We start from the raw sequence: 21,071 nt of genomic DNA, 5'->3' as shown, positions 1-21,071 counted from the left end.
CATACTTCAAACTTTCGTCAAACCTTCAAACTGGTCTGACTCGGGTTGCTATATCTTTTCTAACTGATCCGACTTTGGGTTTTCCGAAAAACGACCCAGAAAAATCCCAAAAGTCCCATTGACTTAACATTGGGTCAAACTTTGTGAGCTCATAACTCTGCATCAGACTGTCCTACAGACTTCTAACTGGACTCATTTAACTCAGTCTAGCCAGCAGCCAATAACTGATGACTTTTTAACTTACTAGCCACTCCCTAGCAACCACTTACAGCACCCTACCAACTGTCCCATAGACTTCCATTGTAAAAGACTCCCATTTACTTAACATTGGATCAACCTTTGTGAGCTCATAACTCTGCATCAGACTGTCCTACAGACTAGAGTCTGGCCTCAATCAACTCAGTCTAGCCAGCAGCCAATCAGTGATTACCTTTAAACTTACTAGCCACTCCCTAGCAACCAATTTCAGCACCCTAGCAACTGTCTCAGAGACTGTGACTAGCTATTCTAACACACGCTAACAGATTTAACATCCTACTGACATGCTAATCTTGCTAGAAAGGTGCTAGCAACACGATAGTGACATGCTAGTCATGCTAGTAACATGCTAATTCATGCTAGAATCATGCTAACAACATGCTAATTCATGCTAGAAACAAGCTGACTCATGCTAGAATCATGCTAGTAACATGCTAGTTACATGCTAATTAATGCTAGTAACATGCTAGTTACATGCTAATTAATGCTAGAATCATGCTAGTTACATGCTAATTCATGCTAGAAACATGCTAATTCATGCTAGAATCATGCTAACAACATGCTAATTCATGCTAGAAACATGCTAGTAACATGCTAATTCATGCTAGAAACATGCTAGTAACATGCTAATTCATGCTAGAAGCATGCTAATTCATGCTAGAATCATGCTAGTAACATGCTAATTCATGCTAGAATCATGTTAGTAACATGCTAATTCATGCTAGAAACATGCTAGTAACATGCTAATTCATGCTAGAATCATGCTAATAACATGCTAATTCATGCTAGAATCATGCTAATAACATGCTAATTCATGCTAGAATCATGCTAGTAACATGCTAATTCATGCTAGAATCATGCTAGTAACATGCTAATTCATGCTAGAAACATGCTAGTAACATGCTAATCCATGCTAGAATCATGCTAGTAACATGCTAATTCAAGCTAGAAACATGCTAGTAACATGCTAATTCATGCTAGAAACATGCTAGTAACATGCTAGAATCATGCTAGTAACATGCTAATTCATGCTAGAATCATGCTAATAACATGCTAATTCATGCTAGAATCATGCTAATAACATGCTAATTCATGCTAGAATCATGCTAGTTACATGCTAATTCATGCTAGAATCATGCTAGTAACATGCTAATTCATGCTAGAAACATGCTAGTAACATGCTAATCCATGCTAGAATCATGCTAGTAACATGCTAATTCATGCTAGAATCATGCTAGTAACATGCTAATTCAAGCTAGAATCATGCTAATAACATGCTAATTCATGCTAGAATCATGCTAATTCATGCTAGAATCATGCTAGTAACATGCTAATTCATGCTAGTAACATGCTAGTAACATGCTAATTCATGCTAGAATCATGCTAGTAACATGCTAATTCATGCTAGAAACATGCTAGTAACATGCTAATTCATGCTAGAATCATGCTAGTAACATGCTAATTCATGCTAGAATCATGCTAATAACATGCTAATTCATGCTAGAAACATGCTAGTAACATGCTAATCAATGCTAGAAACATGCTAGTAACATGCTAATTCATGCTAGAATCATGCTAGTAACATGCTAATACATGCTAGAAACATGCTAGTAACATGCTAATTCATGCTAGAATCATGCTAGTAACATGCTAATTCATGCTAGAATCATGCTAGTAACCAGTGGTGGGAGTAACGAATTACAACTACTCACGTTACTGTAATTAAGTACATTTTTGGGGTAATTGTACTTTCATGAGTATATTTTTAAGTCAGTAATTTTACTTGTACTTGAGTACAAATTAAGCTGAATAATGTAATTCGTTACTTTTAAATTCACAATTCGTTACAGAGTACTGTAAATAAATGAATATTTTAACCACTGACTTCGGTAGCCAATAAAAAAAGCTCATCTTAACGGACCAATGAAAAGCCTGGTACATTATTTGAGCCGAAAAACAAGCTGCAGATTTACGTGAGCTGAGCAGTGATGGTATTGTTACGAAGTTATTGTTCTACACATGGAGATTCAAGACACCAACCGTTCTGCGGTTTCTGATGGTTTGTTTCGCGCTATTAGATTAATAGCAAAGTTTCTCCAAAACTTGTAAGTGAAGTGATATTAAAGTTTAACGTTTAAACCAGGCTATTCAATTGGTGAACTTGGCCCGCGAGGCAATTTGTTCCGGCCCTCCAAATAGTGTGACCAAGACATCAAAAACAAAATTTGTTGTTCAGTTGAAAAACGGCTGCTTTATTTAGGAAGTGACATGCGTCGTTCAGCACGAGCTGCATTTGAAGGCTGCGCAGACAGAGCCTGATTCACCTGACAAAAAAAGCAAGTGGCGCGAGCAGCCGAAAACATTTGGATAATTTGTTAATTACGGTTAATTCATCGTAAAGACTTCTCGGCGCCGCGTTTCTGTCGCACGGAAAAAACCTGCAGCAACTAAAAGATATGCTACCTGTGCGCTAGTTTAAAGATCCGAGTTTAAACCAAGGCTAATATTTACGCACACTGGATTAACTATAGCAGCGGGCCGTTCACATATCGTGTCTTTTCCGCACACAAGTTCGTTATATAAGAACATTTGCCAATATGCGCGTGCAAGCGGACCTCACACCTTCCAGACACACCGATTAGAAAACGTTTCACACCGTAGCGTGGCTTTCAGTGCAATGTAAACAAAAGATATGTTAAACGAATTATTGCAAATTATTAAAATGATTATGTATGTCTGAACGCAGATGATAACAACAGTTTACTTGAATACTGACCTAATATAAAGCTTAAACTTACATTAGACGTGATAACCGTGAAACCATTATTCTCAAGAATCGTACAAACAAAATCTACAATTGTTGCATCCATAATTGTTATGCAGTTCACATAACATATGAATGTACACATGTATGAATGTAGAAGAAGCCTACTTAAGCAATGCACTGCTTTTGTTGTGCTTTAAAATACAGCATTTGATTGTTTTCCTATTGTACAATGCACTAAATGATATTTCAAAATACAATATATTAACATTTTAATGTTGAAAAAGTTAATGTGGGTGTCTTAAAGAGCAAAAATAGTATACAGCATATGGGCTCTTATATGCTGTTGTGTAATCACTCATATTGCAAGTCATATCTCTCCGGCCCCTCATTTGGGATGCTTTTCATGAACTGTCCCCCATGACAAACTAATTGAATAGCCCTGATTTAAACTTTGCCTCAAGTTGGAAAAGGCGTTGTCGACGTTTGCTGCATTTTTTTCTTAATCATATCGTCTTTTGATCATATGAGATAAGAGGCATCATTTGAAACTGTAAAGAATCTATTTTTATTTGTGTATATTGCTAATGTGTATTGTAAAATGTGTTTTAGTGTCTGGATCTTGTCTGATTCAGCAATTACGGATCAATAAATACCACCAGCAAAAAAGTAATTTGTACTCTGAGTACTTTTTTTAAAGAGTAATTTGTACTTTTACTCAAGCACTTTTTAACCCCAGTACTTTTACTTGTAATTGAGTATAATTTTAGCAATGTAACAGTACTTGTAATTGAGTACAAATTTGTTGTACTCTTACCACCACTGCTAGTAACATGCTAATTCATGCTAGAAACATGCTAGTAACATGCTAATTCATGCTAGAATCATGCTAGTAACATGCTAATTCATGCTAGAATCATGCTAGAAACATGCTAATTCATGCTAGAATCATGCTAATAGCATGCTAATTCATGCTAGAATCATGCTAGTAACATGCTAATTCATGCTAGAATCATGCTAGTAACATGCTAATTCATGCTAGAATCATGCTAGTAACATGCTAATACATGCTAGAAACATGCTAGTAACATGCTAATTCATGCTAGAATCATGCTAGTAACATGCTAATTCATGCTAGAATCATGCTAGTAACATGCTAATTCATGCTAGAAACATGCTAGTAACATGCTAATTCATGCTAGAATCATGCTAGTAACATGCTAATTCATGCTAGAATCATGCTAGAAACTTGCTAATTCATGCTAGAATCATGCTAATAGCATGCTAATTCATGCTAGAATCATGCTAGTAACATGCTAATTCATGCTAGAATCATGCTAGTAACATGCTAATTCATGCTAGAAACATGCTAGTAACATGCTAATTCATGCTAGAATCATGCTAGTAACATGCTAATTCATGCTAGAATCATGCTAATAACATGCTAATTCATGCTAGAATCATGCTATTAACATGCTAATTCATGCTAGAATCATGCTAATAGCATGCTAATTCATGCTAGAAACATGCTAATTCATGCTAAAATCATGCTAATAACATGCTAAATCATGCTAGAAACATGCTAATTCATGCTAAAATCATGCTAATAACATGCTAATTCATGCTAGAATCATGCTAGTAACATGCTAATTCATGCTAGAATCATGCTAGTAACATGCTAATTCATGCTAGAAACATGCTAGTAACATGCTAACTCATGCTAGAAACATGCTAGTAACATGCTAATTCATGCTAGAATCATGCTAATTCATGCTAGAAACATGCTAGTAACATGCTAATTCATGCTAGAATCATGCTAGTTACATGCTAATTTATGTTAGAATCATGCTAGTTACTTGCTCATTCATGCTAGTAACATGCTAATTCAGACTCGGCTTTTCAAGCCACCATAAAGTTTGTCCTCAAACTTTAATATCTAGTTCTCTCAATAAAATCCATGTTAGCCATTTAGCAACAAAGCTACAGTCACCAGGCAGACAGAAGCTCTGCCTATGACGCGATTCCGCGTCTATTGGATCATTCCATAGTCTTGGAGCTGCTACTAAAAAAACTCACCACAACATTTCAAGCACGATCCCGGAACTGTCAAATAGAGATCTCATAGGTTGATTTATATTAATTAGCTCAGAAATATACTTAGAGGCTAGGCCATGGAGGGATTTAAAAACATACAACAGTACTTTGCACTGAATTCTAAACTGGATCAGTAGCCAGCGTAGGGAAACCAGTACAGGTGTGATGTATCACTGCATACTGTATATAAAATTCACTGTATAAATTGAAAAAAGGTTAAACATTATTGAACTATTCAGTCAAGATCAGTGAGTGATTTCATTATCTTTTCAAAAGTTAATGGTAAATTTTTTTCTTTATTTAACTACAATACAGTTGGTCAGTAGTGAAAGATGACATCACTTACATCAGATTGTATGTTTTATTGCATAGCTGGATGTTGGACTAAAAAACAATTGTTTGCATTGGTTAAAACTGGTTAGCTAAAGTCACACCAAAGAGTATTCCGCCTGGTTTTAAAGTCGTAGATGGGTTATTTTTACAATTATGTGGCATAGCAGTTAAAAGAAGACCAATGAGTTTAAATATGGGACTAATTCTGGACCTTTATCAGTGAGGAGTGGGTCTTTCGAACCAGCCAAACCCCATCTGGCTACGGACCTGCTTTTGCTGTATGATTGATTCTAAAAACAGCCTCAATGAGAGTTTTCACTTTAAGACAATACACATATCCAGCACACTGAGAAAGTTACAGATAACACATATAATTTCTTACATGTTTACATTCGAATACATAACCAACTGGTTATTCTTGATGTCAGTTAAGTTGACATAAAATTTGGACATGGACATGTTGTAACATTAATTTACCTGTTCAGATTAATTTCCACAGTGTAACTCCATTTTGTCCACTGCTTCGGGTTTGTGTTAATAGTGGTGTGTTAAGTTCTCACTGATGTGTTTGTGCATTAGGATTGGTAAAACGCAGAGCACAAATTCCACTAAATCTAATTGCAAATAACTTACAAATTACATGCCAGTTTCATGCTGTCTGGGCTTTCACTGCCTTTCCAGACCTTTCTTTTTTCATGTGTTCAGTACTTTCTTCATTCAATAAGTCATTTCATTTTCATTCATTTTCTTTTCGAACCAGCGACCTTCTTGCTGTGAGGCGACATCGTTACTCACTGTGCCACCCTCATTTAATTTCATTACACATAACTTGATTTGTAAACTTAGGGTTAGGCTAATTTTTTCTTTTCATATATGAATCCGGTGAAAATTTCTAAAATGGTGACGTGTTACATACTTATTTCCCCCACTGTATGCATATTAAACCATGGAGGTCATACTGAATGTTTCAAAATTATATTGAGCATTGTGGCATCGGTAATTTACATAATTTATTTGTATCTTCTTGTTTCTCAGGTGTGGTCAATGGATGGCTACTTTAAGGGACGTCGTGTGCTGGAGTACCGCACAATGAATGACTTCATGAAGGGCCAGAACTTTGTCCAGCATCTCCTCCCCCACCCTTGGGCTGGTACGGGTCACGTGGTCTATAATGGCTCACTGTACTACAACAAATACCAGAGCAACATCCTCATCAAATACCATTTCCGGTCTCGAAGTGTCCTCGTGCAGCGGAGCCTTAGCGGTGCAGGCTACAACAACACCTTTCCCTACTCCTGGGGTGGATCATCTGACATCGACCTCATGGCTGATGAGAATGGTCTGTGGGCTGTCTACACCACCATTCCCAATGCCGGAAACATCGTCATTAGCCGTCTAGAGCCGCAAAGCCTGGAAGTGCTTCAAACGTGGGACACAGGCTTCCCCAAACGAAGCGCAGGCGAGTCCTTCATGATCTGTGGCACTCTCTATGTAACCAACTCCCACTTGGCCGGTGCTAAAATCTACTTCGCATATTACACCAACACCTCGACCTATGAGTACACAGACATCCCCTTCCATAACCAATACTCCCACATCTCCATGATGGACTACAATCCCCGAGAAAGAGTTCTCTACACCTGGAACAACGGACATCAAGTCCTCTACAACGTCACGTTGTTCCAGGTCATCAAAACCGCTGAGGACTAGGTCATTCAGACCTTACAAACACATTTGCTCATACACAAATGCACACACACACTAATATAACACACAAATACACTCACTTATGTGGAGGGGGGACTAAAGTTTAAACTTTTTTACTGCATTCCAAACTTCATAGAGTGCTATTAATCATCTAATGTTCTGAGGAGAGCAAGATTGGTACTGATAAATGGACGGAGCCTTTATTTTCTTTCCTGTGATGATTCAGCATGAGTACTTTCTTTTTATTTGTGGAAAAAAAGAATAAATAAACATCAAACTTTACCATTTTTCGAGTTTCAACTTTTTATTTCCTTTGTTTTTCTTTTCTTCCAGATGCTGATGGTTACTAATGGCTGCATGCTGTTGTAGCTAAAAAAAAACGGTTTTGTAAATGCTTGATCGCTCATTATTTTTTAGAGAAATCTTTTACAAAGCCTTTCTCTAACCTCCAGCTGTAATGAAACCAGAGATGTGCCATAGCAGGATGAGCCGAGCTTCTCTTCACTGCCTCAGGAAGTGAATCCAGCTCCTGTTTGGTGTCAGCCATCCTGAGGAGAGACGTCAGTCAGGCGGAGCTCAGTGACATGAAGGGCTGAAAGGTGAGGTGGCAGAGGAGAAAAGAAAAAATTGGAGACAGCGGAGGGATGAATAAAAAAGCAACAGCATTGAGTCGGACAGATGAGGCCCTGGGCTACGGTGATGCCTGCTGCTGCTGCTGTTGTTGTTTGCGCCTGCCAAGTTGCAATCTGTTTCCATTTGCCTTGTGAAACGCAACTCCTCAACAGGCTGTGTATAAAATATTAAATTAGTGACTGCGGGCTTGTCCAACTACCTTTTAGATGTGTGTTTTATTTAATAAGAGTCAAGTATACTATCCATATTTGGCTTTTGGCTTTGGCAGATTTTTCATCATCAGTACAGTCTACTGGTTTGGTGCAAAATATCTGCATAAGGCACTATTTTTGGACAAGTGTGCACTGGAAAAAAGAGACTCTTCTCATCTGACTCTACACATGTAAGGTACAGCATCCAGCATTTTAACTGAAAACTTTATGATAAAGGCTCGATCGCATCAAGAAAGTTTACTGTAAAGATACATACTACGTTGATATAATTTATTTAAAAATACACTAACCCCGTCTGCCCCGTCAAATGCTTTTTTCAGTGTTTCTAACCCCATCTGCCCCATCAAATGCATTTTTCAGTGTTTTTAATATTTTCAGCTTGGAAAAAAAAAAGGATATACTGTATAACACAGGCTCATTGTAAATATGTACCCCATCTACATTTCTGGAGAGCGCAAATTAAGTAGCCAGAGGTACACATGGCTGCTGTTTGTGTTTAAAATGAACACTATGGGGCGATATTATGGCGAAGACGGCATCTGTACCTTTTAACGCTTACCAGCTGACCGGCTACCTCCATGTGGATTGCTTTTTTCTGCTGTTACTAGTTTGCCCAGTGGCTCGCTACATACGTCAGTGGACTTGGGAGGTGGAGCCGGTTGGTCAGTCAGTCAGTCGACAGCTGCCTCTGTTAGTTAGTTAACTTTATTTGTCCCTGTATATATATATATATATATATATATATATATATATATATATATATATATATATATATATATATATATAGACACGTTGTTTTGAATTTGATGACGATATAATGAAAATTGAGATTACTGCAAACATTTTTTTCTGAGACTTTTTTCTCTCTCCCCTGGTTTGAGGAGAAACAATCTTGATTATCACATGTAATCACTTGCTTACCATTTTAGTCATAAACAAACCACTTCTCTTTTGTTCGACTGTAAAATAACATACTTTCATTTGGGCACAACAAGTAAAATAAGAATAACATTTGAAATAAATAAAACAATAATCATATAACTGGCTCCTCTACATTTGAAACAGTACTTTAGTGTTGTGTAAAAGTAATATAAAAGTAATGAGTGCAAAAAGTGATATTTTAGGGCTAGCAATGTAAAGTACAAGATGATTTGTTGACCACTGCCCAAATAAACATTTGCAAAAGTATATAAAAACATATTAAAGTTGTTAGTGCATATGACGCAAAAAAGAGTGACACAACAGGTGGTTTATATAGCCCACTCACCTGTGTGTATCACTCATGTATGATATAAATGGTTGTATAAAATGATGGTCTGAAGGCTGGTGGCTGGGGTGTAATGTCTTGATCAGCTGAATTAATACACCCTACTAAGGTGATACAGATGTTTCAGATGTTTCTTTTTGCTTCTCCCTCTTGCTGCTTGCCTGAGCCAGTTCACTGCTAAAACAGGTGCTGATTTTTGTACATCTTTTTTGAAGCGTTTTTCTTTTGGAGTTTCTTTCTGCAAACTCTACTGGCTGGTGCTCGCAACCCACTCTTCATTAGATGATTCCACTAAATGGCTGTAGCATGACAAAAAAAATAAATAAGTAAAAACAGAAGTAGGATTGTAAAACAGAAATGAACTGTGGTATTTTTCTGGCCACATAGGTTGGTAATATTACATGTTGCTGATGAGCTCATACCAGAGCATTCATATGGTATTCTTCATGCCACTCTTTATGTACTCTTTTTTTTTTTCGTATATAATATCAATGCTCTTTAGTGTTATTCCCAACAACTTACAGGCTGTTGTTACCACCTTCCCCAGTGACCTCTTCTGGGCCTCAGAAGCATTTCCATACCAACAGATTACACAAAATGTTTCAATACTTTCAATAAAAGCACTATAAAACATAATCAATGATGTGTTGTCAACATTAAAAGGCAATCATTTCTTTAAGAAGTACAGTACATTCTCTGTTGAAGCTTTTTCCCTACACAGTCAGTCCATACATCCCACTTCAGTTTATTGTTCAACACCAGACCCAAATATTTATAATTTGTTACTAATTGAATTGGCTCCCTATTAATTACTGTGAGATGAGTTTTGCTTTGTGTTCTCTTTCTAAAATCAATAACCATCTCCTTAGTTTTAGAAATGTTTAGGAGAAGGTTTGAATTTTCACACCAGTTTAGAAAGAAGTCAAGAACAGGGCTGTGTTCTTCCTCCTCTTCATTTAAAAAGCTCACCAAAGCGAAATCATCTGCATACTTTACAATATATATATATATATATATATATTTAAATGAACTTATACAAGAATTTGTATGGAAAATAAATAATAACGGAGATAAAACACAACCTTGGGGAATTCCAACTTAAGTACACATTTTATGTTAAATAAAACCTCCCATTAAACCTGTTGGATTCTAGAGCTAAGAAAATTGGTCACTCAGGCAATCATTTTGTTGTCTAATAAAAAATATTTTGCAAGTGTAGAAGCTAATATGCTAGGAGAAATACAATTCAAGGGTTCACACTTAGCTCACGATTTATACATAGCTTGTTTGCCCATTCTGGATAATGGTGGAAGAAGGGGAGGAGGGGGGTTTCTTCTAGATGAAGACAGTTGTAGGGAGGAAATGAGGATATATATAGTGACTTGGGATCCTTTGATTGGAGGATCATGATTAGCTAATGTGGACCAGCTATGTCAATCATGAGCACATGCTCCTCTCGAAATTAGTTTAAAATTAAACTTCACTTAAAAGCAGATGAGAAATCCATGGGTTTTTGGTTTCTCCAAACGAGAGTGCAACTGGTGGATTTACGGAGAACAGCAGGCATGAATGACAATTGTGAGAGAAAATTGAGATCTTAAAAAGTGTATACAGCGGCCTCTTGTGGATTTTCGAAAACAAAAACTGCAAAAAAAAAGTACCTCCTGGACATATTTCGTGCTCTCTAGAAATGTAGATGGGGGCACGTATCCACAATGAGACTGGGCTGCTTATTTAAGTAGTTTTTCCATGCCATTACTGTTAAGAAAAACACTATGAGGCTGCATTTACACTTCACTCCACCTTTGACCTCTTCCTCCTGTTAACGGAACCCTTTTTTTGGAAAATGAATCTATTCAGCTGTTTTCCGGGTCTGGTAAGTGTGTCTTTTAGCTTAGCTTAGCATAGATCATTGAACTGTATTAGACCGTTAGCATCTCACTCAAAAAAATAATGGGTTTTGATCATTTTCATGTTTAAGCTTGACTATAAGAATCTAATAATAAGATTGTCTCGTAACAATCAAACAAATTTACTGCTGCCCTATGGCTTATGGCGATGTTATTCTAGTTGAATGGATTTAAAAATGGTAAAACTCAATGGTTTAACTGTAGTGGAGCTCTAAAATGATCTTGTTTTCCTTTAACATTGTGTTTTTTGGATTTTAAATCATTCCAACTGAGTGGCAGCTGTTTGACCATGTTGCTTGGTGAACTATGCAGATGGCAAAATGAACGTCTGCTCGCTTGCCTCATTTTTGTACTTGTTGAAAATTCAGTTTCATTTCCAAAGCCAACTCAGAATGACTATTTGACGAAATGACGAAAGTCTGTTTGTCATGAATCTAATGCAATGCAATGCAATGCAAATGCTCAAAAAAAAATCAAATCTAAATATAACACCAAGGCTCAACAGAACTCAAGAAAATTTCTCCAAGCAGAAAAGAGATACATGATTTCTCTGCTTGCAGCGGGGCCAGAAGTAAGTGTTTGTCTAACATTCTCTGACAAATCAACCCAAGTGAGCATCATAGTCGTAATGTTAAAGCACTATTACAGTATTCTCAACATACCATTACAAGAACAAAATTAGTGAATATTAGTGATTTTAAGGGGATATTTTGTGGCACACTTCTGAGCTGATCTGATCAGATTTGAATGCTGTTTATATAAAAACATTACATAAAAAATGTAGAAGCTGAACGAAAAATGGCTGAACTAAATAACCAAACAATCAACCTTGACTAACTGTACAGTATGATATGTTCAGAAGTGATAAAGGTAGAAATAGTACTTGTATAATAGAGGATGTCAGAGGTGAAGGAGAAAATTATGAAAAATCTGCAAAATTTCAGATGGCACTGTCTCTCCTTCAGTTCTCCTTTGTGAGTCAGCACGCTCTTGCTGCAAATAAAGCAGCTGTGCATGATTCTGGAATCTGTTTCACACTGCATACATAAGCAGCACGTAAATGATGCAGAAGCTCAACTGCAACAGAAGGCATGAGTGATGTGTTAACACTGCGTAACAGAACTGTGGTACTACAGAGAAAACATTTTCACTATTTTATTGAAAACATTGAAAATAGGTTTTTCTTTTAGGTAATCATGCAGTCTGTCATTTGGAATTACTAATGTTAATTAGCATTCAATGGTAAGTTTTATTAAATGTACACTCTAAAAAATATAGGTTATTTTAACCCAAATTGGGTAAAATGCATTACCTGACAAAGTGAAGTAATTCAAAAACTAATTTCGAGAGGATTATGATTGCTTGCAGCTGGACCTGCATTGCCCAGTTTACAATGCACCAATCAGACGATTCCTAAGCTACTATAAATACCCTAGGTTACGTATCACAGTTATCTTTGTTTTGAAGAATCCACCCTTCCACTCCTACTCCTCCTTCTTCCTAGATGGGTGGCACGGTGGCCCAGTGCTTAGCGCTGTTGCCTCACAGCAAGAACGTCTCTGGTTTCAGTCTTTAACAAACCAGCTGACGTTTCTGTGCGGAGTTTGCATGTTCTCCCTGTGCTCATGTGGGTTTCCCCCGGGTCCCCCGGTTTCCTCCCACCGTCCAAAACATGCAACCTAAGTTTGACTAATCCAAATCAACACATTAGACAAGCTCCTACCAAGTACTTATTTCTTTAAAGAGCAACTATACTATCTGCTCTTCAGCCACCATGACACCATGATTCTCAAGATCTACCTGAGCTCAAACTCCCCTCTCGCCTTGCAACGAGAGGGAGCCTTGGGCTCGAGGATCTTATAAGCTCAGGCTTCTCTTCCGGGAAAGCATGCCAAACTAGCTTTAAAATCAGCTCAGTGTGAACTCTTGAATGTCTTGTCGTCGATCCCAGTTGGAAGAGCAACAAATAATCACTTGACTTCTAGTTGACCACTTGGAAAAGTGGCAGAAGGCAGATTTTTCTGAAAAATCATCTTTTGAACTTCATCCCAATATCACAAATATCGAACAAGAGCTATTGGAACCCGCGCAGACCCAAGATTCTCACAGAAATCTGTCAAGTTTGGTAAAGGAAAAATCATGGCTTGGGGTTACATTCAGTATGGGGATGTGCAAGAGATCTGCAGAATGGATGGAAACATCAACAGCCTGAGGTATCAAGACATTTGTGCTGCCCATTAAATTACAAACCACAGGAGAGGGCAAATTCTTCAGCATAATAGCGCTACTTCTCATACTTCACATCAAAGATCCTGAAAGCAAAGAAGGTCAAGGTGCTCCAGGATTGGCCAGCCCAGTCACCAGACATAAACATTATTGAGACCTTACTGTCCTAATGAAATAAAAAAATCAAGGTATGATCATATTTCATTTTGGTAAAATAAGTGTAATCTAACGACCTTTATCTTTCATATAAGCCACTTCTAATATCAAATAAACAACTAGAAGTCAAGTTATTATATGTTGTTCCTAAAACTTGTGGTGACAAGACTTTTGTTAAGTAGTGTACAGGCAAACCCAAATGTTGGGTTAAATCTAGTACTACAAATTGGATTCAAATGATTAACCCAGTGATTGGCTTTGTCCACATTTACCCCAAATTGGGTTGTAATAACCCACCATTTTTAAAGTGTGGAAAAGTGGAAAAAATATAGAATTTACTTACTGTATGTAAAGGTTCACAAATATATAAGCACAAAAATACAACCCAGGCTCATTCTGAAAATGTACCGCTGTGTACATTTATGAAGAGCACCAAATACGTCCCACGAGCTACGTTTTATTGCAGTTTTTGTTTTAGCGAGTCCACCAGAGGCCACTGTGTACACTTTGTACATGCTGTGAGATCTCATATTTCTCTTGTAACTGCCAGTCGTGCCTGCTTTTCTCACGCAAATCCAACAGAGGCCACAGTTATCTGACTGACTGACTGACCGATCGACTGTCCCACCAAAAGCACAGATTCACCCGCCCACCCACTTTACTAAACCCAACTGACTGTTTTAAAAAAGCAATGCAGAAAAAGAAAAGCTCTTGCCTGATTTTATCACATTTTCAGATTTTACGACACTCTCACCCTGTTATTTACTTTTTTATTTTATTTTTTGGCTTACCCGCTTTCTGGAACCATTCTTCACCAGACTTGAACCCTGTCGTCGTGGTCAGCTCCTCACTATGTCTCAAGTCTGCTGACTGTTTTATTATCATTATTATTAATATTATTATTATTATTAAAGAATTGCAAATACATTTTAATACATTAGAAGACATTACAACACAATTTAAAAAACAAAACAAAAAAAAACATTAAAATCTTGCCAATTTCCAGTTAATTTCTTTAAAAATTCGACATGGTTTAATTGTTAAAATCTCATGTTCTTCCAGCATGTTCTCTTTTTTAAAATATACAGTTTTTCCACATTGATCTGTTTTTATTCCAAAAATAAAAACGTCCATCACAATTTTCTCTTTTTTGCCACAATTCTCCTTTCTCACATTGCATTTTTCATCAGCATTATTATGACTTTCATGGCGAGCTACTGGACACACTGGTAATAGTGGGAAAGCCTTCCATATGGAGGTAAGCGGTCTGTTGATAAGCGCGAAAAGAACCGGCGTCATACCGCCCCATATTGTTTGTTTTAAAGACAAAATGCAGCCATATGTACTTCTGCCTATATAATCCGCAATCTCCAGAAATGTATATCGGGCTATGTTTTTAGAATAAGCCAAAGTTGCTAGAATACATTTACATTACTCTTTTTTTTTTTTTTTACATCACCGAAGAATAACATTGAGCGGAAATGAAGAAAACTGTGGAAGATTATCTTCACCATTCACAGAGTGAAACAATATTTAAGCATCGTTCAGTTCAATAATTCATTAAACAATGAACATTAAATCGAGAGAGTGGATCACAAGAGAACTGTGTCTTATCATTTTAAAAAGAAAAATCAGACATACCACAACACAGTGCTTTAATGTATTTGCAGCATGCCACTTATTACTTGTGGAGCAAAATGTGCATAATAAAAACACATTTGCAAATATATCATGTCTTTGTAATCTGTCTCAGACCCTCTCCAAATGTAATTTCCTGAACATACTGGGTGCATTTACTGTATACTGGGCTTTTAATGTTGACAAAATTGCATCTCAAGGGAGGCTGTGCATCAAGATGTCTCTTTTTTCAAACAATGTGTAAGTAGTTCACTTACACATAAAATCTCAGTTGATGCTTAAAACTTCATTAGATATTAGCATATCTATTCAGTAGTTACAAGAAGATTTTTAGTTTGTTAGTTTTGGGGGAAAATGAAAAAAAAAAAGAAACAAACCAATAAGTAATAAAAATAAAGTCTGTTCCATCAGGAAATCTCCATAATAAATGTTGCTTTGATGCTCTTTGGTGTAGCATGAGAGAGAAATAGTGTAGCATGGAGACGCATGAGTTCTTTTTGCACACTATATAAACAATACATTAATACAGATTTGTTCTACAATTCTGAAGCATATAAAATAAACCTTTTGCACCACTTTGAATACATAAAAATATAATGCATGCATTGTTTTGAGATATGTGTAATGATGAGGGTGTGACAACAAGGGTAGAATCCAAACACAGTTTTACTAGAGTTGTCAGGCAGGCTAGGGTCAAAAAAGGAGCAAACAGGCATACACAGATGAATAATATGTAAGATGAATATATGTTTATGTGCTGTTATTTGACTATAAAGGCAATGAAAAATAACCTATTCATCCCCATACTGTAACAGTGAAATTTGTGAAACTACACAAAGAAAATATAGAAAAGTGCTTATTTTAGAAGAAGATTTCTGAGGGCCTTTAGAGACTTTTACATCTTATCTCTCTCTCTCTCTCTCTCTCTCTCTCTCTCTCTCTCTCTCTCTCTCTCTCTCTCTCTCTCTCTCTCTCTCTCTCTCTCTCTCTCTCTATATATATATATATATATATATATATATATATACTATGGGAAAAATATCTGTAAATCGGCAGTTTTCCCTATTTTGTGATTTTTATTTTGTGCTTTTTTAAATTTGTTTTAATTAGATTATGAGACACAGATTTTTTAACATCAAAAAGTTGGAAAAGTGACTTTTATTAATATTTTATTTTTTATTTTAATATTTTTATTAATAGGTTGGTGTTGTATATTACTGTGCAAATATCTTTAAATTAACTGCCAGTATATTTATATTTCAAATACATTACATTATTTTAAACTACTAAAATGTCCCAAGACCAAGAGATCGAGGTCCAATGATTTGATTCACAACTGTAAATAAACATAAATCACATGTGAATCAAAAAATACGGGAACTGTTAATTAAGAGATGTCTTTACAATGTATAAACAATGAGACCATGCTAACGTGATAGAGATATACAGCATAATTGAGTACAGCCCATTTTGAAAATTAATATTTGTGTCCATTTGTCAGTGAATATAACAACACAGGCTCATTGTGAAAACGTAGCCCTGCAGACGTTTCCGGAGACAGTGAATCACATAGGCCGAGGTACGTATGGCTGCATTTCATTTTTTTAAACGAAGGCTTGATGTCGTTCCTTTTCGCGCTTACCAGCTGACCGCTAACCTCCATATGGACGACATTCCAGCTGCAACCAGTTTGTCCCATTAGGGCACCATGTACGTAGGCGGATTTGAGATGCAGAGAGGAGTTGACCACGAAGACGGGGGTTCGAGTCCGGTGAAGAGCAGTTCCAGAAAGCAGGTTAGACAAAAACAGAATCCAAAATATAAAACAAACAAGTGAATAGCAGGGTGAGAATGTGGTAAAATCTGAAAACGTGGTAAAAAAAAAAAGTCAGACGAGGGCTTTTATTTTTTTGGATTGCTTTTGAAACGTGTTGGTTGGGTTTAGGGAAGTGGGTGGGTGGGTCAATCGATAAAATTGGTTGGGTTTAGAGAAGGGGGAGGGCGGGTCAGCCGAGCATTCGCTCAGTCAGTCAGAAAGTCTGTCAAAAAGTGAGTCGACAGCAGCCTCTGGTGGGTTTACGCGAGAACAGCAGGCGCGAATGGCAAATTGTGAGGGAAATTGCGAGGGAGGGAAATTGGATATCGCAAAAGGCATACACAGCGACCTCTGGCGGATTCGCAAAAACAAAAACTGCAGAAAAACGTGTCGCCGGGACGTATTTCGCGGTCTCCAGAACCGTCCGTGGAGGTACGTTTTCAGAATGAGCCTGGGTTGGAACATAGGCAATGTATTTTGGTGCATTTAAACAAAACAGATTTATTAAACATATATATTTATTAAAATATTATTTTAGTCACCAAGCATATTTAGAAATTGAAAGATAATACAATTAAATTGAAGCTAAATATTGAAAAAAAAAATGACAACCTACTAAAATTTTTTGCTTCTCTTGATTTTTCTACTTTTTTTTTATTCATTTTTTTATATTTTCCTATGACATAAATTTGTGTACTAGTTTTTGGATCGCTATCGTATGTTATTTTGTTAGATAAGCTTTAGAGTTGGCTTCAGTACTGTAATGTGAAAACGCAGGTTAATTAAACAGAATGATCAGGCAAGCGACGGTCAACACAGGGGCAAACAGATGTATACAGGAATGGTCGATAATGTATACCTTGTGGTCGATAAAAGAGGTAGAAAAGGCAGTTAGCAATCCATGTAAACAAACAAAACAAAGCAAGGTTCAAACACGGGGAGCAAGGCAAGGAAAACGTGTCGTAATGTTCACAAGCAGTTTATCAAGACTGATAGCCATATATATATATATATCAGTATATCGCTAACGGACTACAAATCTGCTGGTATATGGACTACAATTCCTGTTATGCAACACACACACACACACCAGCTCCAAGTCTCCATTGATTAAACTTCCACAACTGATGCTGCTCATGGACTGATTACACCACATATATATGGCTCAGGCTAGATCGCTTGTGACCATGACAGGTACTGACTAATCTAATGTATATGCACAAATATAATATTGTATAACTTCATATAAAAAATTGGAATTTAAAACATAGATTTATGAGGGGTGTACTTATATATGCTGAGCACAGTATTTTACAGCATTAGAAGAAACAGACATTTTATCTAAAACATTTTTAATTACAGTATAAATCATTTATTTAAAAAAACAATCATTTGTTTGGTAAGGCAGTTAAACAAAGAGACCAAAAATTAAGCAGTTTTGTGAATAGTTTCCACCCCACAGTACCAGAAACATAACAAAACAAATGTGGCTTAAAAAAAGAGACATGTACCAAACCATTGTTTTTCATACCATTACATCCTGCATTTTTTAGAAGCAGCCTGTCAAATAATACACCATTTTTACACACGTACCCCCTATCGAAACCTAGTGTGAACACTGCAACCTGTTAATACGGCAGATCAAATGCAATTTCATGTGGTGTAAAACGCCCTTTGTACAATTTCCAACAAGGTAAATAACAGGAAAATGATCTGATGCATGTCACACTGCGGCATCTCAGACTGGCGAATACTTCAGAATAATTGTTTCATTTGTATACGTTCAGGGAATTAAAGCGTTTGATGCAGTGAGGCCGCTAAAAATAGAAATCACGCTGAGAATGCAGCAATGCTTTGAAGCCAAGCAAAAAAAAAAAGAAGAAGAAATCTAAAAGACCCTCTCCTTTTCTTCTCCTTGCTCACACTCCAGCACAAACATGCACCTAGGCCCCATGAATCTTGATTGTGGGTGGAACAACATTAGCACAGTCACATCTCTTATTTGAGTGCCTCAAATCAGCAGGCATCCCTCCTGAATAAAAGATGAGCCTCCATTGCATCTACTCTGCGTAACACAGACTAGTGCGGTGGGACTACGGTAAACTTTCAATGACGCAAGTAAAGCTGTCTGTTAGCATCCTGCTGCATGTCTGTCCCTGTGACGAACAGAGACGAACTTGTGTGTGTTTGTGCAAGTGAGACATCGGTGTGATTCACAAGAACATCGTTTGCTTCCCGTCCAGGCTGCAGCCGGCCCAGCATGCACTGCTGTTTAATTAAGACTTACAGCCCAAACGGCGGGCATGACAGCTGTTTCATACGCAGCCAATTAAAAGAGCCGCAGGCCCTGTACTGCAGTGCAAAACCACTCTGTTACTATCAAATGGAACACTCTTCCCTTACAAACTTAGTGTTAGTTTTGTTAACAAAATATATATCAAAAGAATAGTCGTTGGAAAGCTTGTTTTCATATGGCAAAGGTTTGCGTTTCCAATCAGAGTGAGGGACTAATCACAATATTCAGTGTTCAAGTTTATTTGTGTAGAGCAGGGGTGCCCAAACTTTTTCTTAAGAAGGGCCAAAAGCCAAACTTGATTTAGGGTGGTGGGTTGGAGGTAAATATACCAAACTGTAAAGTTGTCATGGTAATTTTCTAATTTATTATTATAATTTATTATATAATTTTATTACAATTTATTATATAATTGAATTGATACTATATTATATTTTATTAATTCATTTATTTACTTTTTAGCTTTGTCCCTTTATTAATCTGGGGTCACTACAGCGGAATGAACAGCCAACTTATCCAGCCTATGTTTTACACAGCGGATGCCCTTCCAGCCGCAACCCAACATGGGGAAACAAGCTGTAAACAAAGCCATGGAACATCTTAGAAGCCAATTGTCTGATTACTTTAGGACCCTTAACAAGTGGGAGGCACATATGCAAACTGTTGCAATTCCTACACCGTTCACCTGATTTGGATGAAAATACCCTCAAATTAAAGCTGATTGTCTGTAGTTAAAGCACATCTTGTTGCATTTCAAATGCATTGTGTTGGTGTATAGAGCCAAAAATGTTAGAATTGAGTCGATGTCCAAATATTTATTGACCAACCTGTATAAATGTGCATCTGTTTTTTTATTATCAAAATAGTAAAAATTTTGAAGGATTTAAGATTATGATGATGTCATAACAGTCTTGTGAACAGGGTGTATAGTTTGCAACATATTTAAGATATGCGACAAAATGACAGGCAGTTCTGTTCCGTTCCCTATTGACTTGCATTGTTTGTTTAATTTTATCATTTTGCTTTTTTTTCTTATTTCAATTTTTTTCCTTGCTCTTGTATCTGAACAGCCAATCAGAGCACTCTCTTTTCTCTTTCTGTTTTCCCTTATAGTGTCTTTGCAAAAAGTAAAGAAGCAGATGATCATATTCATGTATTTTAATTTAGCTTTAAAACTGTAAGGCATGAACTTGGAATAACACACTGCTGTTTGCTACTGGTGTGGATGCAAATACAATTATTATTATATTTATGTTTGTCATTGTCATTCTTAATGCGAATGGATCTTTAGCTATATTGTCTACATCTTGCTGTCTTGGGCCAGTTTATCAAAATCATTCGCTGAAGCCAAATACTGATACTCATTTTCACATCCGCATAGTCAATATATATATAACTATTATGTATGGAGAGAGATTAGACTCAATAATAATTCACGCAAAAGACACGATGTACACATGCGTAGCCAAATTCACATACGTAAAATATTTATTTATACTTACAAAAACAATTCACATGCACAAAATAAAAATACATTTTCATAAAATACGTTTCACAAATGCAAAACACCATTTGCAAATATATACGAGTGTACAAAAAGTTTTGAATGTTTAAAATTCACGAGTTCATCCTGAATGACAATGTGCAAATCCTCTCTCACGTACGACTCACCCTGAATACGAGTGTGAGCATTTTTGAGACTTTCCTGTCAGCACAAACCTCCCACGTGAGTCACTCGTGCCCTGTAGCCAATAAGATGCGAGC

General features: G+C 36.8%; 1 protein-coding gene across 2 annotated transcripts in view; it reads left to right on the top strand.

Annotated features, from left to right (window-relative positions):
• olfm2a (olfactomedin 2a) overlaps positions 1-7,438 on the top strand; it is a 201,777-nt gene extending 194,339 nt beyond the window's left edge. For both annotated transcript variants that reach the window (XM_056454091.1, XM_056454090.1), the window contains exon 6: positions 6,485-7,438. In XM_056454091.1, coding sequence (XP_056310066.1) covers positions 6,485-7,159 — 675 coding nt within the window. In that variant the 3' untranslated portion in view covers positions 7,160-7,438. The remainder of the gene's footprint in view (positions 1-6,484) is intronic.
• The last annotated feature ends 13,633 nt before the right edge of the window (positions 7,439-21,071 follow it).

This window comes from Danio aesculapii, chromosome 3 (assembly GCF_903798145.1).
Source record: "Danio aesculapii chromosome 3, fDanAes4.1, whole genome shotgun sequence".
Classification (NCBI taxonomy): Eukaryota; Metazoa; Chordata; class Actinopteri; order Cypriniformes; family Danionidae; genus Danio; species Danio aesculapii.
Note: the sequence above shows the minus strand (reverse complement) of the source record. Positions and strands in the feature narration are given on the sequence as shown.